Raw genomic sequence first — 27357 nt, 5'->3', positions numbered from 1 at the left:
CCCTGAGAGCGTAGCACCGAGTAGCGAAGATACCGAGGTCATTCGAATCTAGCACACTGAGTCATGCTGGCTGATGTTGATTGGTTCAGCTACTAGGTCTCGGCCTTGGTCTACGATGAGTGCTACCATTCAGTTGACTTGGGTATTTATTCAGCTCATCTGTCAATCGGTGGGTGAACGTTTTAATCACCGTAAGGATCTGAACCTATGATAGCTATCACTATGCAATAGTACGGAGTTGAAGAGACGGTGTATCGTCTATATCACTCCCGTGTTTCTGGATGAAACCTCGACTGCATGAACCAACCCCTTCAGCCATCAGTGGAGTCTAGAGTGTGCTAAGCATTGGTGCTAGTGCGGGTACAGTGGACACGTATATTAGCTGAGCTATCGTGACCCGGTTCATCGACTATTGAAGCTAATTACTCAGTTGGTCAGTCAATTTCGAGAATACATGACAATGGATGCATGCCTTCTATCATAGACATTCGGATACTATGACTCAAGGTCATGTCAAGAAGCTCTTGCAGATTGATCCATCTCTCCACGTGAGTATCCAGGGTCCATCTCTCTAGCGTAGCTTGGCGGATTTCCCTCCACGAGCCGGCATCTCGGACCATTTCGATAGATCAAGCTTAAGACGTGCTATTATTGCATGCCTAATTCCTGGACAGACCCCTTTTCGTTGGTCCAGCTCCAAAGCCAAGAATTCGTCTTTGCCATCTTCCGAGATGGCCTGATCAATGGCAGGTCTGCTTGAAGCACTAATTTCCGCCCCTGCTTCAGCCGTCAAAAATATCTCGTCGCAGGGGTCGACATCCCTACAGTGTTGCATTTTCCCCAGAACGACCTGCCCAGATGGGACATTTCCCCCTGCGGGGAGAAGCATAACAGGCTGTCCTGGAAGTCTAGAAGATCGGGATGCTTGGGGTGGCGATGTAACCAGATAGCAAATGCATGTTGGTTCAAAGATATCCAAGCTGGTTTAAATAGCTGCCATACTGCTCCTGTCAAAGTCAAGCCACTTGCACCGTTCACTCCACTCACTCTCAACAGTCGTTACCATGAAGTCTCTTCTTTCGCTGGCACTCTTGCCACTAGCATTAATTGCCCGTACTAGTGCCGCCCCCAACTGTCGTTGCATGCCAAGCGACGCCTGCTGGCCATCAAATAACGCTTGGGCTTCGCTGAATAAGACCGTTGATGGGACCCTCATCAAGACCGTGCCCATTGGATCACCATGCCACGATCCCACTTACGACGCGGATGCTTGCGCAGCCTTGCAGAGCGCTTGGATGTTGCCACAGACTCAGTATGGAAACCCGTCACAGTAGTCCATCTTAAATTCACCGAGGCTAATCACCTGTCTTCTATAGTATCGAGTCATCCTCCTCGGTAATGCAGCAGTTCTTTGCCAATCAGAGCTGTGACCCCTTCTTGGCACAGAGTCGTCCCTGTCTTATTGGAAATTATCCCAGCTACGCTGTCAAAGTCTCCAACGCCCGGCAAGTCGCGGCTGCAGTCCGCTTCGCCAACGACAACAATATCCGTCTAGTTATTCGTAACACAGCACACGAGTAAGTCTCCTTTACCGATGTTACCCGTAAAACAAATAGTATAAGAGAAACACAAGGGAATAAGCTTATTTACTGACTTCATTTCCTAGCTACTTTGGTCGCTCTACTGGTGCAGCCTCCCTTGCTATCTGGACACACCATCTCAAGACCAAGGAAGTCATCGAATGGGCTGACAACCTCTACTGTGGTCCCGCGTTCAAGCTAGGCGCGGGTATCCAAGGTGCCGAAGCTGTCGAGTTTGCCAATGCCAACGGCCTCACTGGCGTTCCAGGCGAGTGTCCTACAGTTGGTCTTGCTGGTTTCACTCTAGGCGGCGGCCACTCTCCTCTGAGCACTAGCTTTGGCCTCGGCGCCGACAACACCCTCGAGTTCGAAGTCGTTACTGCCGCCGGCCGCATCGTCCGTGCCTCTGCCAAAGAGAACAGTGATTTGTACTGGGCTCTGAGCGGTGGCGGCGCTGGAAACTTTGCCATCGTGACGTCCATGACCCTTCGCGCTCACAAGACTACCACTATCGGCGGTGCTACCCTGACTCTGGGCGCGGGAACAGACAAGGATGTTTACTATGCTGCTCTTACCAAGTTCCACGAGCTTCTGCCTGCCATGGTCGACCTTGGTCCTACCGTCGTCTATCTCGTGACTGCTGCTGGTCTTTCCATCAAGCCTGTCACCCTTGCTAACTCTACTGGCGACTATGTCCGTGACAAGGTCCTTGCTCCTTTCACCGACTACCTCACAAAGAATGGCCTGAAGTTCAGCGTGTCTTATACCACATTGGGTTTCCGAGACCACTATGAACTCTACAACGGCCCTCTTCCCAACGGCCACATCGAGGCGTCTCAATTCCAGTACGGCGGTCGTCTGATTCCTCGATCTGTTCTCGAGAACGATAACGTCGCCTTCAACAAGGTCATTCGCAATATCTTGTCCAACGGTCTTGTCATGGCTGGCAGCAGCGGTACTTTCAAGGCTCCCAAGGGTGTGTCGAATGCCGTTCTCCCTGCTTGGCGCAAGGCTATCATGTCTTTGCAGATGGGCACTCTCTGGGATGTTACGCGTTGGGACGACATGCTTGCCGACCAGAAGAAGATTACTGAGGTCTACATGCCTCAGATCATCGCTGTGACTCCTGGCAGTGGAACATACATGAACGAGGCCGACTTCAACCAGCCCAACTGGAAGGAGACCTTTTACGGCACCAACTATGATCGTCTTCTGACTATCAAGAAGAAGTGGGACCCCAAGTCTCTGTTCTACAACTGGCGAGGTGTGAACAGTGAGGTTTGGAATGTTGCGAATGATGGCCGCATGTGCAAGGCTTAAATCTTGAAATGACTTTTTGTATATATTTGAGAGTTAACACATAACTTAACGGCAACGTGGCATAGAAGGTGTTTGAAAATTAGGGAGTTATATATTAAATTAATTTATCTGATTCAAAGTACAATCCCCACGTTAATATAGTTTTTGTACATGGTTTAAAATGAGCCTGATCGCATGCACTTGGGGTTCAACTTGACAAGTGTCCCACTTTGCGGGCTGCTGGAACTCTGGATGATCTGATTTGCATGCTGGTTCTTGACAGGGGTTGTTCCGTCTTGTTGATCGGCAAAGTGGTTCAGCGGTATGTCATTGGGGTAACTTGACTCGATCGTATGGCAACATAGCTGATATATAATATAATTGACAGGCGCCACTTTCTATCTAGAATGATGTCCTCTTGTCCCAAGTTTACTATACTTAAATTGACCATTGGCCACTTGTTCCACCACCATGTTCAAACCTTTTACCCCAACACCCTCATTACCAATGAGCCGGTGGCGTTATCCCACTCAAACGGTAATCTTCCCCTCACTTTGCATCATGATCATCCCTAGAGAAATGATTGGCGGTCCTCGTGTCACACAGTTAGTGCAAAAGATACACAAACATTCCGAAAGCAGAAAGAAATAGACAAGCAAATTAAGGGCATCTATAATATTAAACCATTGTTTCCCCAGCCACAATGAGATCAAAATCATCTACTCTTCTGCTACAGGGTATCTTCTCTTTTACCTAATATCAATCAATATCAGTGGAGACTGGAATGCGCTACATTCGAATGAGTTGCCGAGCTACCGATATCTCCGCGCTTTCCGTTCCTTTGAAAGAGACGTGATATCTTTCCTTATTTTTTTTCTAGTTGCTCGTGTCTGTCAGAAGAGTTATCAAAATGGCGCCTGTGTACAAGATTGCCATTATACAGTTTGAGCCCAAGGTGAGTTGGTGGCAAGGATTAAGCATAAATCCTCTCATCCCCAGTTGATGTCATACAAAAAACTGACTCATACATCAATAGACCATCGCTCTCGAAGAGAACTTTGCCAAGGCAGAAAGTCATCTGAGGTCTGCTGCTGAAAAGGGATGCGATATAGCTCTCCTACCAGAATTCCATCTTACGTCATGGGAGCCCGAACACCCTGAATTCGTGTCTGCAAGCAAGAAATCAGCAGACTATCTTTCAAAATACCAAGACCTCGCTCGAGAACTCAGCATCAACATTGTTCCCGGCACAATCTGCGAAGTTCACATTGTTCCCAACAGCAAGGATGAAGAGTTACGCAACATGGCGTACTTTCTAGCCGCAGGAACTGGCGAGATTTGCAGCGCGTACCAGAAGAAGAACCTGTGGCACCCTGAACGACCACACTTGACTTCATCAACACACACGCCGCACACAGCTTTCGACACGCCGTTGAAGCATGCCAACGGTAAACCAGTACGCGCTGGTATGCTCATCTGCTGGGATCTTGCTTTCCCAGAAGCTTTCAAGGCACTAGTCAACGATGGCGCGGATATTATCCTAATTCCGTCGTACTGGTTCATGAGTGATGCTGGTGATGAAGGAGGTGATTTGAACCCTGACTCGGAACGACTGTTTCTCAACTGTACTTTGACAGCTCGAGCTTTTGAAAACACAGCTGCCGTAGCCTTCTGCAATGCTGGTGGGCTAAGCTGTGTCAATATGCCGATTTTGGGACCCCTGGGAAGAATTGAAGTGGGAGAGGAAAAGATGGAGATTGTTGACATTGATTTGGATGTTTTGAGAATTGCCGAATCGCAGTATAAGATTAGGATGGATATGCAGAGCGAAGGATGGCATTACAAGTATGGGATGAACGGCGGTGCCAAGGCATAGTGGGAAAGCTTTTGAGTTGATTGTACGCTTAATGATGATAAATACAGCAGTTGCACCTGTTTTATTTCGCGGAGTGACCTGCACTATTGGTAACAAGCATCCTCTTGGATCACGTCTTATTCACATCATGTCTGATAGATGACAGAATGGGCCCCAACATCAATCAAATCCCAACCCATTTGGATTAAAATAGCCGAAAAAAGAAAGAATCGAAGGGACATTAAAGGATCGATAGAGACCAGACTTTCAGCCAATTAAAAGGATTCCCACCTCGCATCAGGGTATCAGAAAAGTTGGCTGCTGGAGGCATAAGAGACAAATTTAATAGATCAGCTTATCCTGTTTAATGCACTCTCTTTAGTTTATTTATTTCTGTAGTCTAAAGCGAGGTAGAGGGTAATTTTTCAAGTACCCACTTGCCTCGGCAGGCAATCACAGTCACGTGCCTAGGTATCCCACTTTATCGGCCAGTCAGTTAACCAACCAACTTCCTCTTGATGTCGATATCTGTCTACACCATCACGACAGATCAACAAAATATCCGAAAGCATCATATTCTATCCCCTAGCGTCGATAAAGACTCGAAAAAGGCAAAAAGAAATGCGACCGAGGGGAATCGAACCCCTCTCTAACGCTACCTTTTCAATGGAAGGCGTTAATGCTAACCACTACACCACGGTCGCTTATTATACTGATTGATGTATTTGTCTTCAATACAACAGAATATATACACGTACAGTAGCTGCTACACAGTAATAGAAGTGCCATGGGAGCGGGAGACCCTAGATGTAATGGTTCGGTGTCCAAGACATCGAGGTTCTCAGCCGGTCAACAGGGTTGATCTTGCAGAAACCCTTTTAGATCAGAATTCACTTTAATGAAGATGCGTACTTGAACATGGTTAGTCAAGCCAATGATTGCGGGATCATTTATAATGTATCCAGCCCAACTTTGTTATATCCCTTGGATCATTCACTCAGATCTCTTGCTTGTTGACTGTTGAGGAAAAATGCTGGTAAGCCTCGTGCAACATCATGACCAAATCTTCTGAAGCAATGAACCAATATACATATCAACAGAGTGATTGAATGGCTGAAAACTGGTGCTTAGCATTGCACTCTATCTGGTTGGCCTCCACGTCTTCAGTTCCTGAATCTCGCCAACCCTTTTGGCAGCTCCACATGGCCCAATATTTCCTCAATAAGCTACTATCTAGGCCTGTTACAATCTAAATCGAGTCCCTTCGTCAATCGTGGCCAATCGAGTCATTGAAATTGTCATCAAGGTACTTACACAATTTCACCCTGATGGCCTCCAGGGATCACACCTTGATGAGCACAGATGATGTCTCGTGTAAGTCAAGAGTGAGTAGAAATATCTGGCTTTGAGAGCAAGAAATTCTACTTCTTAATTCCCATAACAATATTTCTCTCGTTGCCCTTAGTGTCTTCTTTTTTTTTTCGACATTGTCCCTTTTTCCAGCGTCCAAGATGGCGAAAACCAAAGTCAAAGGCTCCAAGAGCAAGGGTATCAGGAAGTCTAGTGTTCCTCCAAAGGCATTGCCTGTGACACTCCTCTCTGGATTCTTGGTATGGTCTGCCCTCTCTGTCTTCTTTCTCTCTCTCTCTAATTATAACCAGGGAGCCGGTAAAACAACTCTTCTCCAACATATCCTCCGAAGTGAACACGGCCTTCGCATCGCTGTAGTAGTCAACGATATTGGAGCGTGAGTTGCTCATCACCCTTGAACATAGTCAATTTATCTGAACTTTTAGTATCAACGTTGACGCATCTCTCATCAAACAAACGCATCGCGTCAACAAGACCCAAGAAAAAGTCATCTCTCTCCAAAATGGCTGCATCTGTTGCACTCTACGAGGAGATCTCTTGGAAGAGCTTGTTCGTCTCTCTCAATTGCAAGAGTTTGACTACATCATCATTGAGAGCAGTGGCATCAGTGAGCCTGAGCAGGTTGCCGAGACATTTGACTCGCGATTGGCGGAGCAGATGGATGTCATGGCGTCTATTGAGGGTGCACCCGGGCTTGATGCTGACATGGTCAAAGTTCTCAAGCAGCTGTAAGTTGCATCTTTTACATCATGGCCACCTTCGATGTTTGATAGGAATAGCTTCTAACCTTATGACAGGAAGGAAGCTGGTGGCCTGGAAAAGTTTGCCAAACTCGATACCACTGTCACTGTCATTGACGCATTCACCATGCTCCACGACTTTGACACAGGCGACCTGCTATCCTCTCGAAGAGACGATGTCACACCAGAGGACGAAAGAACAGTCTCGGATCTCATGGTTGATCAGATCGAGTTTGCAGATGTCATTATCCTCAACAAACTGGACATGGTCAGTCAAAAGCTTCTCTAATTAATGAACTGTATACTAATCAATTGGCAGGTCGACGCATTCACAAAGCCTCGACTGCTGGATCTAGTAAAGAAGCTGAACCATCGGGCCAAGGTCATTGAGTCCAGCTACGGAAAGGTCGATGTCAAGCAAATTGTCAACACAGGCATGTTCAATCTTCAAGTTGCACAAGCAGGCTACGGTTGGCTCCAAGACCTTCATGACATGACTGTCCGCGAGGTGAATGCACACATCACCGCAAATAATATCTTACCAATACTGACTGGCACAGGTCAATGGACGCAATGTTCTTACACCCAAGCCCGAAACGGAAGAGTACTCTGTCAGGAGCTGCATCTATACTCGTCACAGACCCTTCCACCCTAGACGACTCTGGGCATTGCTATATGACAAGTTCATTCTCCAATTGGAGAATCCCGAGGATGATGATGATGATGAAGAAGAAGAAGACGACGAAGATGATGACCTTGAGATGGTGGACTACGCAGATGCTCAGGACCCATCCTCAGAAGTCGATCAAGAAACTGAGGACTCGTCGTCATCACGCGGCAAACGCTCTGCGCCTTCATCACCTCAAAGCTCACATTCGACTATCGAGTCGGCACCTTCGCCAGAGCCAGCATCCAAGAAGCAAAGGGTCGCTGAAGCAGAGATGGACGAGACAGAAGATTACTTTACCCCACCCAACGAAGTCATTCTTGAAACTAAGCGAAACCATCCCATCTTCGCCCGTCTCTTCCGCTCCAAGGGCGAGTTTCTCTTGGCAACGCGACCTCACCGCGCAGGAGACTGGTCTCAAGCTGGCGCAATGCTCACCATGACAGGTGGAAGACCATGGTTCTGCACCCTTTCACCAGAGGACTACACGACAGGTGACGCAGAAGTGGACGGCCTCGTAAAGCATGATATCAAAAAGGGCGGCGAATGGGGTGACAGACGTCAAGAGCTGGTTTTTATCGGAGAAAACCTGGATCACAAGGCGCTCGAGAAGATGCTAGATGAATGTCTCTTGACGGACGCCGAGTTTAAACAGTGGGAGGACGTTATGAGAGATGACAAGAAGAATGTTGAGGAGAAGCGTGAGGCATTGGAGGATCTGTTTGACGATGGTTTTCCAGATTGGTCTGAGGATGGACACGAGGATCATGAGGGGCATGACCACTCTCATTCGGGTGGGTTGAGGTCCATCAAGCAGCACTTGCAGGAAGTGGACTAGGTTAGGCTATAAGAAAAGAAATGTCAATTTGTTTCATCATCACCCTGGTATCTTGCGTAGTAGTGAGCTCCAACGCTCATCTGATATGGTGACACCTTATACCGCGATGCAAGCGCCCATATATCTGTTCCACTCCCCAATCTCAGTGAGAACGTCCAAAGTCAACATTCTTGAACCAACCCAGTCCAATTCCCAAACTCATTGTCCAGCCTGCACCAACATGGAAAAGCTGGCACGAACAGCTTCCTTCCGCACGAAAGACTGGACTTCAATGTCTTTGCCCATTTCAACACTTCCTTGGGCCCATCCCCTGATCAACACTCTTGCGCGGAAGATAGCAAGACGCTTGTTGTATCTGCACACCCTCTTGTCGCAAGAGCTCATCATGTTTTGTCTCAGCTCGGATACCCAGCTCTCGTCTTGGTTGAAGCGAATATCGGGTCGTTGTATTGGGGAGACCCGGTTTTGTATTGGTTCCCTTGGATACGGGGTCGGCACTTGAGTTGAGAAGCAGGCAGTGAGCTGTGCTGGTTCGGTTTGGTAGGTTACGATGCAGTAGACGGGGGTCTGGCAGTTTGCGCAGTCGATGCAGGCGGAGGTTGTTCGATGCTCGCTCGGTTGGCCTGGTAATTTATGTTAGGGCCACACAATATTCATATGCTGGTGCTCTTACTGCAGATGTTGCCAGCTCTGAGGTAGCCTCTCACAACAAAGTCCATCTTTGGCATTATCATCGTTTCATTTCCATCTGCCGCCCAATCGCTGAATACAGCAGCCAGGAAATCCTCCATGGTTTCCCTCGTCGAAATAAGAGTCGCATCGACTTCAGATGCCTTATGACACGCGTGAAGTATCTCAAAGCATCGTTTCAACTGGATGTCGTCGAGGTCGTCGGCCGAACGAATGGGGCGCGGTTGTCGAAGCATGCAATCACGGCGTTCAAGCGCTGCAAAGATATAATGTCGCGAACAGACGCTGGAAAGCGGGAAGGGGGAGGGACTGCGGCTGGTGTTGGTGTCGGTCAGTATCATTTCGGCGGTGTCCTCGGATTCTTGCTTCCGAGAGGAGCGAAATGTTGATGCAGATTTTGGGATCGGGAATGTTTCTGGCGGGTGAAGAGCCGAATGACAGAGGGAGTTCGAAGAGAAAGAATGAGAAGAGAGGCCATACATTTTGAGGGAATTGTGGTTGAGAGAAGAAGGGAAATCTCCTCATAATCTCTCAAGAAAAGAGACCTCGATGGCGAGAGGGACTGTTGCAGTGAATCATCATGGTGCAGAAGAGGTGCGTTGTGTGGCTACATCTCAACACCACCTTGACCACCACCTCCTCATCAGGATATCAGAACAATTGGTCGATTGAAGCATAAGAGCAAAAGTAGAAGGTCAGCTTATGGTACTTGAACCAGGATTCTTATGTTTGTACCCGAAGACATAGGAGGCCAACGTTTCTGCTACCCAAAGATGCATGAGTAAAAAGATTGCGAGAAAATGAATCCGAGTGAAAAGAGCCCCAGACAATTGTGAAAGAGGGAAAAAAGAGTGCCTGGAATATTATGGATCTGCCAGATATTAGCCCAGACAGTCAGGCTCGGCACTTCGACTTGGGCTCCGTAACGGTACCTCCCTAACACCCCTGAGCAAGCTAGCTTGGATCAATATTTCCATTCCCCAAACAATATGTTTTTTCAGGAAATAAAATAAGAGAGATACAACAACTCAGCCCACTAAGTTTAGATACTAGAGGTAGACTTGGACGGCAGTTAGTAGCCATCGAGTCGGGGATGTTCTCCAGGAGACGCGCTCTCGGAGACCATCTTCAGGCATCATGTACCACCGTACTTTTGCGTATCAACCTTGAAACTTAATACGTCATCCTGCAGAACTCAACATTTTGGTTACATCTCGGTTCTAAATAACAATTATCAGTTTGTGATGCCTTCTTTTGCTGTTCAGTGTATAATGTAACTTGGGTCGGGGAATCGAATAGCTAACAGCCCTTTCCTCCTGATTTGCAGCTATGTAACTCTCTATCAGCCAGAGATCATCTTGAGGTGCTCACCGAGGTATCATGCTGTCGCTATTGTCACCAGGGATAGTGAGTTATGCTCTCGTCTGATAAGTAGACTGCTGTACAAACTCGTGGAGTTGGATAGCGTGGTAGATCCAAGCTATCTATGCCATTTAGCCACATATTCCATGCCAGATCTTTATTTGTGTATCAACTAGTCGGGTACTAACTAATTTGTCACTTTAAAGAGAGTCAATTCAGTGTCCACCACGTTGGTATGTACTCGGCGTCCTTCTTCTTAGACATGTACTCGATCACACGCTAGTCCATGGAAGACGCCGAGATTTGCCTGGCACAGGTTGATGTGCATGCATGATCAAACATCCATGCTATCTACTCCTTACTGCCCGCTGTATCATGTCATGCCTACAGGGAGAGCGGTTCGGATAAGTCATGCAAGGATTCATCTTGAAATAAAGTAAATGTGACAGGGAAGCATACTTGCATACCTGGTTATCCATATTCTATCCACACCCACACCTAGTCCAATCCAGTCTAGACCTTTCTATGTCTGACGGTGTCCCTTGCCGCATAGACCCAAAGTAAAAGTCAAGAGACAACACTTCACACCGTCAGACATAGAGACGTTTGTGGGAATAGACAGAGACATTAACGTTGTGTAACACTAGCAGTTCAATGATTTGTCTGTTCCTGTTCTTACCTCATCAAAGGGTGGCCATTGTTATGTACTTTGAAGTACAGCAAGAGGTTGCGGGCGGAGGGGTTTCCATAGCTAGCAGGCTGATCATGTCGAAGACCCTGTCAGTAGCCTGTTGAGAAAACACACCCTTTGATGTAAGTTCTACATGTAAAGATTAAGCTTAAGTCTGTGCCATTCATGCATAAGAGCTCCAGGAAAACAAAAGAACAAACAAACATTGCATAGAGCGTCATCTTCGGGAGGGCCGCAAAGCGTCGAGGCAAACGCCTCGTCATGACCCTGCAGGAATGTGCAACGATAACAAATTGTGCGAGAAATTATGCCCCGGTCCGTAGTAAGTACCTCTTTGGCGTAGCTGGACTATTTGCTTGGGATGCTGGGTATCAAAAGATGCACACGCCAGTATTGATCGACACAGCAAAATAACTAGAGCAGATAAACGATGTCGAGCTACAACATTTACGTTTTAGAGAAATCAAGTTTAAATGAGTCGAATGTGTGTCGATTGAGTGAGTGCATGGACAGGCGTTGCAGATCCCTACTCAGCCCCCTTCCCTTGTTGGGGTCTGGGACATGACGCCAAAGCCGAACAGTATATTCTGGGTATTTGATTGGTCAGAGTTCAAGTTGACCAATAGTACATGGTAGTATCATTTCGGCCGAGCACTGTATGAAACTGAGAGTTTGTTTCTTGCTGACCAACAGAAAACAAGACAAGACACGACGCCCATCTTTTTTTATCGAGACTATTTCTCCTTCATGTCGTCTTTCATTTTCAAGGCTAATAATTTTTCACAATTTGCCTCTCTTTGTTTTTTATTCCGATTGCTTCATGGTCAGCTCGAGTTCAGCTGTTGTTGCTGGCTGATCTCCCTTTACCCTGGATAGCCAATTTCATTGTGGGATTGCGATTTATGTGCCAAGTTATCATCCTTTCTTCTTCCTTCTTCTTTCTATTTCTCAGGCTCTAGGATTATTTGTCTCAAGTCAAACATTCTATAGCTTGGTCTTTTGTCTCCCGCTGTTTCTTACTTTTCTCTCTTTCCCCCTTTTGATCCCTTCATTATTTGCCCGTTCGCGTAGAACTAAATTATAACCCGTTCATCTTTCCGCCGTTGGGGCCGAGATGTCATGCGGATATATGATATATCAGAATCCAATTGTATCATAGTGGAGAGGCCATCTATCTCGCAATTGTCTCCGGGCCATCTGATAGGCTTTCATCTCTTCAGCCCAGATGAGATCCCTCCCTAACGACGCGACAATGGAGGGTCCTGTATCGATGCAGACTCGATGCAGATTAATCGATTCCACCGTTGGAAAGACTCAGTATGGTTCGTCTTGTCCACAACGTAGCTCATGGTCTAGATCAGGCTCTGAACGAGGCGACTTTATCTTTACTCAGAGACTAGACTGTCCCATGTCTATTTGTCCATGTCAATGTCTCTCTGCATTGGTCAGGTTTGTTCCTGTTGCATGGCTTGCTATAGTGTAGCCGTCTGAATCCACATTGACACAGTACGTACGATGCAGGCTTGGGTGGTGAGTCCACTCTTAAGTCTGGGCATGCATTCTCGCTTCCTTTCCCCTTCCACATGGCTTCCGCTTCCGCTTCCAGGACCCCCTCCCATTCTCCCTTGCTGATCAACGCCTCAACAATGACAGCGTGTACGTATTTGCCACTTGTGGTATTTTGAACAAACCAAACTCTTCCTTCTACACAATCCCGAACCCTCTGATTTACCACTGCCCCCATCTTCGATATGTTTCCGTTAAACTACTTATACTTGACAATATTCTCCTCATTCACAGAAATTCCATGTCCAAGCTTGCAGCACTTACTTGAGCATATATCTAGTTGACAGCCTGCTCTAGCGGTAGCAACCTTGTAATCGCACCCCAAAAGCTTCGTCTCAACTCTTGGCCCATTGGTCGCGGGGTGAACTGACTTGGATACCCAAGCACTTGGGACACTTCAGTATCAACTATGGATACCGATTACCCTGTCTATGAACAGCCATCAGCAGCCCAGCAATACCTACCCAGCGACGATGTGCAACCCTTCGCGCCTGTCCCTGACATGATCGCCATCTCCCAAGGGGTTCCAGGCATGAACCCATACGGCATGCTACCTGAAACCCAATGTGGACAATGGTGGTCTCCCGGCGATGCTGCCTTTACCGGGTCGGCCAACGCTACCGCTCTGAACTTTCTTGGTCAAGAGCAGCGTTTCTTTCACAGCAATTCCATCTTGGACCAGGATAACCCGGCGCAATGGGATTCTCCCTCGAATATATCCAGCCAAACTTTAGCCTCGCCATCAACCGAAACGATAAGTCCCAATAGTTCACCTGACCAAAGTCAATATCGTCGAGGCTCATCCGCAACTCAGCCCGACCGGCGACGACAAAAACAAAGCCCAGCCAAACCCGGACCCGAACCAACAAAATCTGCAAGACGCGCTTCTACAAGAAAGACATTGAAAGCAGAACCTACTGCTACTGCCGCTTCCGAAAAGCCCAGACGGGGCAGAATGGGAAAAGCACTTACCAAACCACCACCGCCGCGACGATCGAAACAAAATGACGAAGATGACGAAGATGAATACCAAGACGCAAAGTTTGACCCTGAAAAAGAGTACGAAGAACACAGCAAGAAAGTCCAGGCAAGAAACCGGATCGCGTCCAACAAATTTCGCAGCAAGAAACGAGACGACGCCAAACAGCTCCGAACTGATGAACAAGTCGTGGAGCAGACCAATCGCGAGTTGAACGATTGCGTATCCGACTTGACCATGCAAGTCTACGACCTCAAAATGAGGCTGCTGCAGCACACAGACTGCGAGTGCACCTTGATCAAGGAATACATCGCGACCGAGGCCCAGCGGTATATCAGGGAGTTGGGTGAAGGCAAGCATGCCAATTCGACGCCTACTCTCACACCGCAACCTGATTATCAGCAGGCGTGCCATCAGCATCCCACACAGTAGACGCGTGTATGTAGGGGGCTGTATGCGATGCGACACGGGATATGATATGAAGTGGAATGCCCATTATTATTTCTATAACTTGTGTTCTAATAGGGTAGTGAAGGAGTTACAAGCTTTCGATATTGTGAACTCGAGAGCTTGCGGTAATGATATTGGACTTGGACATGTGCTATATTTGTTTTGTGTACGTAAACTAAACGGGTTCGGGGAGACACGAGTTTAGGATACTCGGGTTGTACAAACATCCGGACGAGTGTCCAGTCTTGACCAAGATCTACAGATAGTTCTCTGTTCGTGGAGCATGCACTGCATGTGTGCAACCGATAAGGGTGTGCAGCAAGTTTCTCAACTTGTCGCGACCCTTGTCTTCCAATAGATATTTTCCTTCAATCCTTGTAACAAAATTATGGTTAATACTATAGCTAATAATTGACTCAAAGTGGTTTATCCCAATGCTTGATCTGCTGTTGATCCCCAGGAGATTTGAATGGGTAGCGTCTCGCTTACTCTCAACCCGCGGAGAAAGAGGGAAACGATAGTGTTACAGGGCCGCACACGTTGAGGCTGTTTTTAGGGGTTCATTTGCATGCTTCACAGATAAACAGCTCCACACACAAAAGCGGATTACCGATGGACCTGTCACCGGGAATAGACACCTGGATTCGGTTCTATGTACCGGAGACTAAAGTACCTAGCTTTGCGACTACTACCCATTGAGTTTGCCTACAGCAATAGCCTGACCTTATGAACGTACGTGTTTCCAGGTTGGTGTGGCGTGAGAAACCATGGTTGCTAGCGCCGATATGTGCATGTAGCATTGAGTGACGAGGGAAACGATAACCGGTATTTCTATCCACCAACTTGGCTGCTTGTAGTCTAGTCCCATGCTTGGGGGATCAATACCCCTCTCGTGGGGGTCAACGGTAGCTGAATAGAACGACCTGGGCCCCATGTAGTGGGTCACAGTAGACTAAAGACTGGGAGAAATGGGACGAAGTGTAACAAGACAGAAATGGAATCATCCGGACAACTGATTAAAGTGCTGCGATCAGGGCGAACTGCAGCCAAAACCTGAATTGAGATGGACAGCCAGAAATGTTAACAACGTAGAAAGACAATCCTACCCTGAAAAGAGACCAAACTTATCATTCGCCTCCCTGCTGTGACACAATACAGTACAAGCTCAGTACGGCAGTACAGTGGCATACGGAAAGAGTAAACCAATCATCTATCAACGGAGTTCGACACCGTTGCGTCTATCGACCATTTAGAATCCCACGGATATAACCTTTCGAGTTGAGGTCTTGCAGCCAATCACAATTCAACGTTGCTTGGTTGCTTTACAGTCTCCTTTGGGCCATGATATACACTTTTCTGCACAAAGTCTCGTCAATCGTCGTCATATGACTGGGTTTTTGTCTCGCCTGATGACAGTGTTTGCAGGGTAAACGTTCCTCCCTTTCTTATTCTTTGTCCAAATGTTCTGTCGCTGTACGCAGTTAAACCAAACATGCACATTAAAATATTATTATTCGTCAAATAAATATTTTTCGTTACAACATTTGAAGAATACAATACAATTCCATATCACACTTCCTTGAGAAACTTTGTCGCGTTTTACACGATAGACAAGACATTGTGATAGTATCAATTGTAATCTTCTGTCCTTGACAAGCAATAGTTCCCAGAGAACTACAAACCTGATTCATGTCACATAGAGGTGCATCTTATGTTCTATTGCCGATCTTACTGTTCATTCTCTATCAGTAGTTGTGCCTCTTTGTTGGAGTTCTTCCATATGTAGTACCCCTTCTAGGTGTGTGGGTACGACGACCCTTTAACTTCATCGTCTTATCCCTTCTACACAATAACATACGAGTTCTATTTACTATAACCACGCCGTCGCGTGCGATCGACGATACCTCTCCACGATGTCGAGATCGAGTCTATCTCAGAGACGCTTCAGTATTCCTCGACGAAACCCATCACAACGCGAACCCTCGATTCAATACCGAACCTTGCCGATTCGAACTACGACTACAATACCACCACATTCGATCAATACACCGTATACCCTTCATATCAACGACACGACGCGTCACGAATGCATGATACTTGCTTCATGTCAACGAAAGCGAACAAACCCTTTTTGAGTCTAGATGCTCGCCAGGCACAACTCTCTCCCAGAATAAGGTAGGTCCCGTTATACCTGCTGTCCAACCCTTCTCCTAAATGGGATGGTGGTTGGGCCAGCCAAGAGTTCTTTTGCTGGACATGATGCTCAAGGTTCAGTATTTATGTAACATCCTTATCACCCAGAACCTTTCTGGCCACTCGTGAAGGAGACCCAGATCATAGAGACCCAAGTGTGAATGTGATTAGGCCTATTGTTTTACAGTAACCCCTGTTTCCTCCATTCCTTTACTCACTTTCTACGCGACCGCGCGAATACATGCACCTTTCTACCGCGATTAGACTGGCCTGCCCATACCAGGCAACCTATTCGGCATTATCCTTTCCCCCCCGAAGCCCCCGTGATGTTTGTAGATGCCCGTTATGCCAACTTCGTTACTCTTGGGATCAATCATGCATATACTGCATTGGTTGCCTAGCCGAGCTGCTTAGGGTACCATATATCGTCTGCACCTGTGCTGTCGCTGGTAGTAGTCTACCACACCAAGGTTCAGACCTCCACCGTCTATCTACTTTGGCCGGACCATCCCGTATGCACCATAATCCGGACAAGTCAGAGATTATGGAGTTATTCCAAGCAGCAGGAGACTCCATCGTGTGCAGAGAAAGGGCAGCATGCATTATCCATTCAACCACAAGCATGATGACTACAGTGCAAAACAACCAAACTTTCCTTGCATTGCACCCCCTTGACCCCAGCTCTCCAGGCCTCGTGGTCCTCTTCTGCCAACTTTTAGCATCATCTGCCCGCCTTAACGCAGTTTAGCTTTACTTCACCTGCAAGGTCAGAAAGAAACAGGATGTCAGCCCGAGATTTTGTGATGTGTCATCTGCACATCCCTAGACATCCTAACAGCTCGGACAAGGTAGTTCCAGGGTCAAGGCAACACAAGCACGCTTTACACTAGCAAACTTCATAAGGACTATTACAGGTTTTACTTCTTTCCAGCATTGAGAGGGGGCGAATTCATGTGAAAGAAAGAGGGACTAGCACAGGGGGATCAACCCTAATCAGTTCAGCTTCTCATAGCCCTCTGCATAATTTTCCGCACCACCTTTCGTACGAGTAGGCGAGCGAGTCTCACTTACTTATTGTTCGTGGTCGACCATACTTTACCATTAACTCCCCAGAGTGGTTGGAGATCAGCTCTGGGTTTCTCTCAAGGGATAGCATCGTCAGGAGCAGTTAGATACTACTCTTACACCCTATGTTTTTAAGAGCCACCTCAATAATGTCACTAATATCACTGTGGTTGCCTTTTATTTCCATGTGGGAGTGCCTTAAGATACAGGGCTTTTTGGAGTGTGGCTTGTTGGCATAAAGCAGTTTTGGTCGCATACATAATTGTGTTGTGTTGTGTGGGAACCAAGCCTGTTCGAAATCATCCATCGACCAGCTTTGAGATATCATGGTATCAGACTTGAGTACTATGTCTTCAAACCACGTTAATAATTTCTCTCTAGTTTAGAAAATACTCTTAGTGATGAATGTATAGAGACACGCGTTGTTGTTACCTTGATGGAGGATTTCCTTCCTCCGGGGCAAACAACCATGAACGTCCAGCTGATTCGGGGTGCAATCACGAAACTTGCACATTAATGTCAAGCCTTCTCCTGCTGTGAAACAACTGATGCAAAACATGAGGCGTGGCTGTTGTATATATATCGAGATCCTAGCCAAGCAAAAGACAGTACCAACGCCATGCTGCATGCCAATCTGGCCTGATCCCACAGACCCCCATCGAATCGGATGCCCTGGTGGTCCCCCAGCCAGATGATTGAATCCGGTAAAGCTGATGACACGAGTATATTACTAGACTGCACGGGAAACATGGACCAAGATAAATATACAACCTCACCTTTTACTTCCACTTGGGTTTTGCTTCAGAGGCTAATTGCACATCGTGGATACTTCTACACTCCTGAGACTGCCATGAGAAGACTACTTCCAAAGACAAACACGTCGGTGACGCGTACTGCTTCGAGAGCCCAAGTATTGGAAGGGATAACAAAGAAAACCCAAACTACGGTTGCATGTAAAAGTAGGTCTACAAGTATCCAACAACTGACTCTTATTCTAATACGGCAATAGGTTGCAGAAGCCGTAAAGTCAAGGTACGTTGATTCACTCCCCAAAGCACGACAACTCTTTCCCCATCTGACGTAGAGATTCGCAGTGCTACGGCAAACCGAGATGCAGGCGCTGTCTATTGTCCGATAAAGAATGCCATTTTCCAGCTTCGCGTTACTCGCACGGTGTCACCGCTAAGGAACTGGAGCGCATAGAGCAGAACTGCCAATCTGCATTATCAGTGATCAATTCAATCCGCGTGGCGGAAGGAACCGACTTGGAAGAGACGGTCGAACGGATCCGAAGCTCGAATTCGGTCCGTTCTTTTATGGAGAGTGTGGGCGAAGCAAAATTATTATTGCAGCTCAAGGAATTCGAGATCGAAAAAACGTGATCAAAAGGAACAGCGACGAAGGAGGATCAAGGCACGATCTTGCAGCAGATCGACGCGTCTGAGGAACGACCCGCCTAGCTCTACCGATGATTGAGGAGCTGGATAAAGCTTCAGCGGTCCATACCGAGGTGGAGGGTTTGGGATTATTTGATCCAGGGGCAAGGTGTAACTTTATTTTGACACTTGGTTCCAGAAACAACTCTTTGGCTTACGCCTCGGGTTGCCTATTTGGGACATGGAGAGAGAGAGGAGAGGATATTGTTATATCCGGTGAGGATGTCAGTGTGTGTACACGATAACACGACAATGGGGGGAGATAATGGAAAAGGATAGGATGACTTGTAAGAGTTAAGACAGTCAGTCAGTTAGCTTTATTTCCAAAATTGGCTTATCATTCTCTTTCGAGTGCTGGTCTGTCTGTGTTCACTCAGGTAGAATCTGGTGATGCTTATAGCGGGGGTGATGCAGCCGATTCCAATTGCCGCATGGCCTCCAGAGGCAACGCGGGGTCTCCGCAATTGTCCAATCTCCACGCCCGGCCCGACGTCTACGGTATCCGTATCGGTATACCCAAGGTAGAGCAAGATCTAATCTATTCTAGAGCCTCAATATAAGACGTCTCCTACCAACAAGACACCATCAATATATCATCGCAATTGCACACTGTCTTAGTACTCGGCTAACCCCTGGTCACCTACACGTTACCTTGGCGACACAAAAACACTACAGCACACGACACAAGAGGATACATACACAACACAATCCACCATGGCTACAGAGACGCCCCAACCTGCCTATGTTGGGCAACCTGCCAATGTACCCGGCGCAAATATCTTTGACTTTATATTCAGCAATCCTTTCCAGAACGAGAGCGACTTTGTCCCCAGAGCTAGAAGGGTACCCAAGATTCGTGATGACCAGCCCATCTTTACAGACCACGCCAACGGTAAGTCATTCATCCTCTCACTCATGATATCTTCCATTCATATGAGATATCACAAACTCATCAATTACGCATCACTAACACACTCAGACCGTCCCCTCACATTCTCCCGTGTAAAACGCGACGCCCTCACTCTAGCTGCAAACCTCCAATCCCTAGGCCTCGACCCAGACGCCCTCGAGACTCTCCCCCCAACAGCATCATGCACAGGTCCAGAAGTCGCTCCAGTCGTGCTCATCCAGCTCCCCAATTGTCTCCCCTTTGCGACTCTGTTCATGGGCACCGTCGCAGCTGGTCTCACCGCCACACTCGCCTCCCCATCGCTGACAACCACTGAACTCGCATGGGTCATCAAGAATTCTCGTCCGCGCGTCCTCTTCACGGCAAAGGCACTTCTCGACACTGTTGAGAAGGCGCTGGAGTCTCAAGAAGATGAGGCATACAAAAATAGTGTACGCGTTTACACTGTTGATGTAGCTAGGGATATGTATCCCATCTCGCCCGCGTCGCATGCAGAGGACGGAGACTGGAGGAACCTTGTCGTCAACACGAGCAATTCTCTTACTGCTGGGCACTCATTCGCTCCCGAATCAGCTGCTACGCGCACAGCCGTCATCCTCTGGTCTTCCGGCACATCAGGTCGATCCAAGGGTGTCCTGCTTTCTCACCAAGCCATCAACTTCTCTCTCGCGTCGCTATGGCACGACGCAGACTTTTACAAGTCCCACCAGCGATGGTTGGGCTATGTACCATTCTACCACGTCTTTGGCTTGACTAACATCTTTTTACTGGCGTTTGCGACCGGATCAAGCGTGTTTACCATGCCTGCATTTAAGCTCGATACCGTCTTGTCTGCCATTCCCCGACGACAAATCACCTACCTTCACATGGCGCCGCCCGTTGCAGTTATGCTCGCCAAATCACCCGTCGTGGAACCTTTTGCGCGCCGTGACGCACGTGGCCGTAACGCATTCAGCAGCGTTGTTGGAGGTATGACAGGTGGTGCGCCCCTCGGCCACGAAGTCGTAGAAAAGGTCTTTCGACGTCTGGGCTTCCTTGTGCGGTTGGGCTACGGCATGTCTGAAGCATGCTCCATCACTGTACAGAGAGGTCTACGAGAAAAGGACATGCATGGCTACAAGAATGACACAGGCAAGCCTCATTGGGGCGTGGAACTCATGATCGCTGCGTCGGGAGAGGTAGACTCAGCCTCGGACGACTCGACCACCAAAGCCGCACCGTTTGGCGCACCAGGCGAGATCCTCGTCAGATCACCTGGTTTGATGACTGCTTACGTCCCCACGCAAGGCCTCGGAAGCATGGAAACACCCGACATGAGCGTCACGGCCGAAGCCCTTACAGCCGATGGCTGGCTCCGCACCGGCGATGTAGGAACGCTCGACGCAGAAGGCAACCTGTGTATCACCGACCGTATCAAAGAGCTCATCAAAGTGCGCGCATTCCAAGTCGCGCCCGCAGAACTTGAAGCTATCCTCTGCAGCGCCGACTCCGTAGCGGATGCCGGTGTAGTAGGAGTGTATGACAAGACCGAGGCGACAGAGTGGCCGCGCGCGTACGTGGTAGCTGCTGACCAGAACAAGTCAGAGGCTGACCTCAAGACGCTGGCGCACGATCTCAAGACTTTGGTGGAGAGCCACGCTGCAAGGTACAAGTGGCTTGTCGGTGGAATTGTCTTTGTAAAGGCGATTCCTAAATCACCGAGTGGAAAGATTCTGCGAAGAGTGATCCGCGATGGTGGTGTGCAGGGCTTCGAGGTGATGCCTTACCAGCGCAAGAAGCGCGATGCCAAGCTGTAGAGAAGAACTGGAGACAATTTAGACCCCCAAACCAATTATGTACAAAGAACAAGCCGAGCGAGCATTTAATAAAACTTTTACAATTTTCTCCGTCTTTTTAGGAATTTTCTTTAATTAATTAAAAAAACATTTCTAGTCTATGGAGTACGAGTGAGTAGCTTGGCTGGGTTTCGAACTGTACCAGCTCTGTTTACCACCATATTACGAATACCCGTCTTCTGATTGGTGGATCACATCAAGGAAGTTCATGGATACGGCGTCGGTCTATTCCCTTTCGGAGAAGCGTCAAAGTTCGGTCTGTGCAGTAGGTGGAGAGACAAAGAGCGAGCAAAGGGTATAAGACAGGCCGTCACGAACGGTGAATTGGAGGGAATCAATCAAGAGAATATCGGTGAATTTCTACTGTGGCCATTGCTTATAAATTGACAAGACATTGTGGCGAATTGATTGCTTTACATAAAAACTAAAACACCATACGATCATCACCAGACCTTTACTCTTCTACTCTACCACAATGACGCACATCTCCGAAACACGTCCTCTTCTCCCCTCAGAGCCAGCCATCGAGCGCTCAATCTCCTACCAGAGCAACTATACTCCCTACGACACTCGTGCTCTGCACCCTTGCCAGAGCAAACATGAAGAATGCCATGTCGACTACAGTGACATCCTACGCGACATCATTATTGGCTTCTCCGACGGCCTCACAGTACCCTTTGCCCTGACAGCCGGTCTGTCCAGTCTCGGCAGCGCCAAAGTTGTCATCATTGCTGGTCTGGCAGAGCTCTTCTCTGGCATGATCAGCATGGGTCTAGGCGCTTACCTCGCTGCTGTTACAGAGCGCGACGCCTACCATTCACAAGCCGAGAAGAAAGAGTTTGCGGTGCACAATAGGCCCGCTGACGAGAGAACGGGTGTGTACGATGTGCTGCAAAAATACAATGTTTCGAGAAGCTCTGCGGCACCGCTGGTCGACGAGCTGTGCAAGAATCCTACTGAATGGGTGCGCTTCATGATGGACTTTGAACTCAAGCTCGAAGAGCCCAACGTGCACCGCGCGTGGATCTCTGCCGTCACCATGGGCCTGAGCTACTTCATCGGCGGCCTTATCCCTATGATTCCCTACTTTGTCATGCCGCGCGTTCGCGAAGCATTATTGGTCTCGATCGGAATCACTGTTGCGGTGTTGTTGGTGTTTGGATACGTCAAGAACTACGTCGCCATTCGAAACCATCGCGCGGGAGTTTGGGGAGCGGTGCAAACGCTTGTTATCGGTATGTTGGCGGCGGGCACGAGTTATGCGATCGTGAGGGGGTTGGATTCGGGCGATGTTTGAGCTTGGACGACTGTGTGTTTTTGATGATCAAGGCGATTATGGCGTTCAATGGTGTTTCTTTCTGGATGGGTTAGGACGAGTGTATACCTCGTGATAAACGGATGGATGTTTTGGTTCAGGACAGGATGATCGCATGGGGAAAAGTAATGATTTAGAATATTCGTACATAACGACCGAAATGACAAAACCCCATTCCTCCTCTTCATTCCTCCTCCACCGACAAGCTTCCATTCCTACCGACACCACCATTATTAGTATTATCCTTTCGCGTGAAGAAAGTACTGACCTGGGAAAAAAAGGTGAAGCCATCGCCCTCCCCAGAGTGATCGGAATTGAGTCATCCTGCTCGCAAGCAAACAGGACGCCGCGTATCGCACTTCAGTTTTTCTACAACGAGCCTCGCAAAGACTTCCCATAGAGTACGGACGAGACGAGTCGCCCGCTCTGAGATTTCTGATATCATTTGCAGACGTGACATTGACGCCAGGCCGTTACCGGCAGACCAAGCCAAAATACTGCCAGATGACGGTACGGTTGGTAGGGTTGAGGCTTACTCCGAATTTCCCACATGCATGATAAATGACGACGAGAACCGAAGTTCTCTTTGTCTTGAGAGATTCGCGCGGAATCTCTCTGTTTGTAGCATGGAAACGCAGCGTTGGGGAGGGCGATGGGCTTAAAGAGGAAAGGAAGAAGTTTTGGTGAGGGAGGGAAGGGTTTTTATTGTGTGGGGGTTTATTTTTGCCGAGATTGGGCCGTGGTGCGGTCGGTGTAGGGTAAATGAGTATGAGCTGCACCTCGACTTTTTCACTTTAGAGGGAAGAGAGTTTGGAAACGTTTAATCACTAGGTATTTAATATCTAACCTATGATGGTTATTTCAATTATGAAGTTGTGTTGGGTTTATTCGTTATCTCATGTTGTGTGACATATCTCGCATGAGTGGAACAACTGGTTTGCTCCTTTGAGTTGGGCGTTAATTCTTGAACTCTGAGTGGGGTGGAGGAACTGATGCGTTGTCTTTGGAAGGAGTAGAATTGCGACACTAGTATTGTGCAAGAACCTTGTTCTCGAATGATAAAACTTTGGAGTGAAAGCCTTTGATAGATAGTGTGGACACGTGGCAAACATATTGCGAGACCATTGAGCAAATCTTCATAGCGTTCCTCGATAGTAAGATGATATCTTTATTTCCGAGTCTCGGTGTTCTTGATTTTTACTAAGCTGATATTCGCTGAGTAAGAATTTGAATACGGTTCTATACGAGAAAGATGCATAGTAAACGAGGCTAGCGACAATGCCGTTGAGGGCTCCTCCATGCCGAGGATGTTTCTATGTGGCAGTTGATCATGTGCTTATCTGTGCATGTCAAAGCGTTTTGTCTGGATTAATTGCTACAGTTCTAGATCTCTCTCCTATCAAGTCAGTATTTTCTTTGCCGTGTCGAGATAACAACTGGACATGCACCGTCAGTATCTTGACTACCTGGTTAGTATCCTTATGATTCTATTCGTGTCTCTTCTACCGCTGAATAGAAGGGGTACTGAGAGCCCAATCAATGCTTAACTATGCATCTCAATCAATACTACGTCGGCACTCAAAGCGGAGATGGCATACAATTCAACAAACTCTATACGGCCAGACAACGCGTATCCTTGCTCTCCAATGCCGGGAATAATCCCAAGCGCTGAGTCAGGCGGCAGATGTCAGTTCCCAGCTACGAGCTAAACCAGAATGGTGGCAGAATCCTTCCAACTGGATTAACTACACCCCTGGCATCCCGCAATTTCTCCCCCCTCAAAGGGGAAAAAAAGTCTATCCTCTTCTCTTTCAGCCCCCATTTTCCCTCTCATACGTTGATATTGTTCGGCATAGCAAAGGGTATTATGGCTCCCCAAAAGCTTCTACGAAACACAAGCCGGAAGCCAGCTTCGTCCTCGTCGGTATCCAACACTCAGCAGCTGGCGAGACTGTCTGGATCCGCTCGGAAGGCCGGCTACGTCCCCGCCTGCGAACCATGTCGAAAGCGCAAGAAAAAGGTTTGGATTTTTATTGTTATTTATTACTGCTTCCTAAATTTGTATGGCCATGGTAGAGTCAGAATTGAAAAACGAATGTGCACACAAAAATGCCTCTTTTTCTAGACGGTTTTCCCGTGTTGACGATAACTTGATCCAACCAACCAACAAAAAGAGAGGCGGCGCTTAATGAGTTACTAACATACCCTTTGTACCGCAGTGTGACCGGAGTCGACCAACTTGTATAAAATGTACAGAGCGTGACTTGCGATGCGAGTACCTCGATGGACCTGCTCTACCGGCTAGTTCGGTGCAGCTTCAGAGACTGCAGAGGCTGAGCCAAGATCCAAGCGCCCTTTCTGAACTCTTGGCGACGCTTCCCTACTTCGAGGCCCTCGAGCTGTTTGACATGTTTCGAAAGATGCCCAGAGACACATACACTGCCGCTCAGTCGATGAACACCCCGGAAACTTCCTCGCCAAGATCACCTCCTTCCTGGGCACCTTTGGCTGCGCAATGTCCCACGCCAATGCATTATACTCTCGCTGGGAGTCTTTTACCGCCAGCGTCAAGTCCAATGGAACAAGAGCTCATGGTTCGACACCCTATCGCGTATCCGGTTCTGATGCCCATCGCCGTCAACTCGCTTCCTCTCGAGGCGCTCCTCATTCCTCGGAACCCCGAGGGGCTGGGAGACCGTCTCTCACTCAACGACACAGCTCACTTAGAACTGTCAGATACAGCCAAGAAGAAAGTTGACCTCAGTGATGAAGCTGATGACTGGTACAAAAGTCTGTTGTTTTTGGAGCAACCACATATCGATCTTCTGCGCCAGGTTGAAATATCCAAGTGGACAGACTTACCGATCCCCAATGAATTTGCTATTCGGGTGATCGCGCTGTATCTCAATAATGATTACCCAGTTCTTCCTCTTTTCAACGCAGACCTGTTTCTTCAAGATCTTGCCCAAAATCGACCATATTTCTGTTCTCGGTTGCTGGTATCAGCCCTCTTTGCGTGGGCTTGTGTGAGTACACCAGACCAGGAAAATAACTCAAAAGCTGATTGTGATTGTAGCAAGCTTATACTTCCATGCACCCCAAAGCAGCCTCCTGGAGTTCGCTCTTTTATCTCGACGCTCAAGCGCAGTGGAACCAGTTGGATCGCCGCGAAATTATTACGTTATGCAACATATCCGCATCGCAACTCATGTCCATGGCATCTGTGACACATGGGCGAGACGAGTTTGCATTTATGTTTCACAGAGGGGGAATCGATATTGGAAGAACAATGGGTCTTTTGAATGTTGATACCCAATCGCAGTCTGCAGCAGCATGGGCTCATGGATATCCAGATTGGCAGAAGGCTGCTTCATATACGGCGTGGGGCGTTTTCAATTGGTCTTGGTGAGTCGGTGTTGATTATTTCTTTTCCCCGGATGATGCTGACATACTGAACCCAGCGTTTTCACTCTTCATTATCATAGAGTTGAAGTTGAAATCCCACCCGGACTCTTGAAGCCTGGGGATATTGAAATTGCTCTTGCCGCCGAAGACGGGGTCTCTGTGTCGCTGACTGAGAGCACCGAGGGGTTTCGTGCCATGTGCAAACTCTGGACAATCTTTGTTGCTATAGCCAGGATATACTATGGCCCAAACGTAGAGGGATTCTTGAATCAGACGGAAGCTCTCGAGTACGTAGAGGGCACTTACCGCCAACTCCTCACTTGGGCAGATGAGTTGCCGTTGAGATTGGTCCGACAAGCTGGCAGCAGCCATGCCGTTTATCTCATGCAGTAAGATCCGAAACTCGTTGGGGAATTTCAGAATCTGACCACTCTAGTACATACTACCACGCCATCATCACAGACCTTTTTCGTCCCTTCCTGCACCGGCCGGATCGCGCCTCCACACCACTGCGAACATTTGCCGCAGAACGCGCAACTCCTCAAACGGTATACCACGTCTCTATCCGCCAAATGAAACGTCTCCTACTTTCATATCGTCTCGAGTTCCATCTCGAAGCTCTCTCGGTCATGTGGCAGACCGGTGTGATATACGTCGCCAACGCCACAATGCGCGCCGACTACCATAATAAAGACGAGATGCAGTTTTTTGTGAACCTGTGCGTTGCGGGTCTTGAAGAGCTCTTCATGTCGTACAAGGTATTCGGGGCAATAGCCAAAGGCGTTATGAGTATGGCTATCCGGCAGGGAAGTATAGAGCAGACGCAGGTGAGGCGTGTGAGGAGGAGGTTGAAAGAAAGTGAGAAGCTGTTCGTGGTTGATGATTCCAGTACAGACGAGACGATGGCCAAGTGGATGCTTGATTTGGATCTGGCGGTTACCAACTCTGCTGAAGCGCAGGGTGGGATACTGGCGAGAGAGTTTGATGAGATGATTGGGCTGCATGACGATGGCGAGTGACAGCCGTTCAGCTCAAGTCGTGGTAGAGCGGGTGGCATCACTTTGCCATTCCTGGAATTCTAGAATAGCGACTCAAATGGAATATGAGCAT

The 27357-nt window shown here is 48.0% G+C and overlaps 8 protein-coding genes and 1 non-coding gene across 9 annotated transcripts; 7 read left to right on the top strand and 2 right to left on the bottom strand.

Moving 5' to 3' along the window:
- Nucleotides 1-1044: 1044 nt before the first annotated feature.
- On the top strand, nucleotides 1045-2900 carry FGSG_07838 (uncharacterized protein; the record flags this gene model as incomplete). Its single annotated transcript, XM_011329361.1, has 3 exons — nucleotides 1045-1312; nucleotides 1377-1577; nucleotides 1667-2900. The coding sequence occupies exons 1-3, from the start codon at nucleotides 1065-1067 to the stop codon at nucleotides 2898-2900; spliced, it is 1683 nt and encodes a 560-aa protein (XP_011327663.1). The 5' UTR covers nucleotides 1045-1064.
- An 889-nt stretch (nucleotides 2901-3789) lies between these two features.
- Nucleotides 3790-4755, top strand: FGSG_07837 (uncharacterized protein; the record flags this gene model as incomplete). The annotated part of the gene is made up of 2 exons (XM_011329360.1): nucleotides 3790-3834; nucleotides 3916-4755. 2 exons carry the CDS (start codon nucleotides 3790-3792, stop codon nucleotides 4753-4755), a joined length of 885 nt encoding a protein of 294 aa, XP_011327662.1.
- A 601-nt stretch (nucleotides 4756-5356) lies between these two features.
- On the bottom strand, nucleotides 5357-5438 carry FGSG_20686. The gene has a single exon. It is a non-coding gene; the product is annotated as a tRNA-Gly (tRNA).
- A 790-nt stretch (nucleotides 5439-6228) lies between these two features.
- Nucleotides 6229-8391, top strand: FGSG_07836 (uncharacterized protein). The gene is made up of 6 exons (XM_011329359.1): nucleotides 6229-6344; nucleotides 6396-6481; nucleotides 6531-6833; nucleotides 6903-7113; nucleotides 7165-7353; nucleotides 7406-8391. Exons 1-6 carry the CDS (start codon nucleotides 6246-6248, stop codon nucleotides 8348-8350), a joined length of 1833 nt encoding a protein of 610 aa, XP_011327661.1. The 5' UTR covers nucleotides 6229-6245; the 3' UTR covers nucleotides 8351-8391.
- Nucleotides 8392-8548: 157 nt separating this feature from the next.
- FGSG_07835 (uncharacterized protein) lies at nucleotides 8549-9522 on the bottom strand (the record flags this gene model as incomplete). Its single annotated transcript, XM_011329358.1, has 2 exons — nucleotides 8549-8973; nucleotides 9024-9522. 2 exons carry the CDS (start codon nucleotides 9520-9522, stop codon nucleotides 8549-8551), a joined length of 924 nt encoding a protein of 307 aa, XP_011327660.1.
- A 3546-nt stretch (nucleotides 9523-13068) lies between these two features.
- FGSG_07834 (uncharacterized protein) lies at nucleotides 13069-14446 on the top strand (the record flags this gene model as incomplete). The annotated part of the gene is made up of 3 exons (XM_011329357.1): nucleotides 13069-14066; nucleotides 14164-14254; nucleotides 14351-14446. The coding sequence occupies 3 exons, from the start codon at nucleotides 13069-13071 to the stop codon at nucleotides 14444-14446; spliced, it is 1185 nt and encodes a 394-aa protein (XP_011327659.1).
- A 5050-nt stretch (nucleotides 14447-19496) lies between these two features.
- FGSG_07833 (uncharacterized protein) lies at nucleotides 19497-21488 on the top strand (the record flags this gene model as incomplete). Its single annotated transcript, XM_011329356.1, has 2 exons — nucleotides 19497-19674; nucleotides 19762-21488. The coding sequence occupies 2 exons, from the start codon at nucleotides 19497-19499 to the stop codon at nucleotides 21486-21488; spliced, it is 1905 nt and encodes a 634-aa protein (XP_011327658.1).
- Nucleotides 21489-22002: 514 nt separating this feature from the next.
- FGSG_07832 (uncharacterized protein) lies at nucleotides 22003-22824 on the top strand (the record flags this gene model as incomplete). Its single annotated transcript, XM_011329355.1, has 1 exon — nucleotides 22003-22824. One exon carries the CDS (start codon nucleotides 22003-22005, stop codon nucleotides 22822-22824), a length of 822 nt encoding a protein of 273 aa, XP_011327657.1.
- A 3307-nt stretch (nucleotides 22825-26131) lies between these two features.
- FGSG_07831 (uncharacterized protein) lies at nucleotides 26132-27266 on the top strand (the record flags this gene model as incomplete). The annotated part of the gene is made up of 3 exons (XM_011329354.1): nucleotides 26132-26247; nucleotides 26304-26534; nucleotides 26684-27266. The coding sequence occupies 3 exons, from the start codon at nucleotides 26132-26134 to the stop codon at nucleotides 27264-27266; spliced, it is 930 nt and encodes a 309-aa protein (XP_011327656.1).
- Between the last annotated feature and the right edge of the window lie 91 nt (nucleotides 27267-27357).

The sequence above is a fragment of the Fusarium graminearum genome, chromosome 4 (genome assembly GCF_000240135.3).
Source record: "Fusarium graminearum PH-1 chromosome 4, whole genome shotgun sequence".
Lineage (NCBI taxonomy): Eukaryota > Fungi > Ascomycota > Sordariomycetes > Hypocreales > Nectriaceae > Fusarium > Fusarium graminearum.
Note: the sequence above shows the minus strand (reverse complement) of the source record. Positions and strands in the feature narration are given on the sequence as shown.

Bases quoted from the DNA above. Each gene is read 5' to 3' on its own strand.
- FGSG_07836 (XM_011329359.1), top strand. From the start codon at position 6,246: ATGGCGAAAACCAAAGTCAAAGGCTCCAAGAGCAAGGGTATCAGGAAG. The intron at 6,345-6,395 runs GTATGGTCTGCC...AATTATAACCAG, and splicing joins CACTCCTCTCTGGATTCTTG to GGAGCCGGTAAAACAACTCT. The intron at 6,834-6,902 runs GTAAGTTGCATC...ACCTTATGACAG, and splicing joins GTCAAAGTTCTCAAGCAGCT to GAAGGAAGCTGGTGGCCTGG.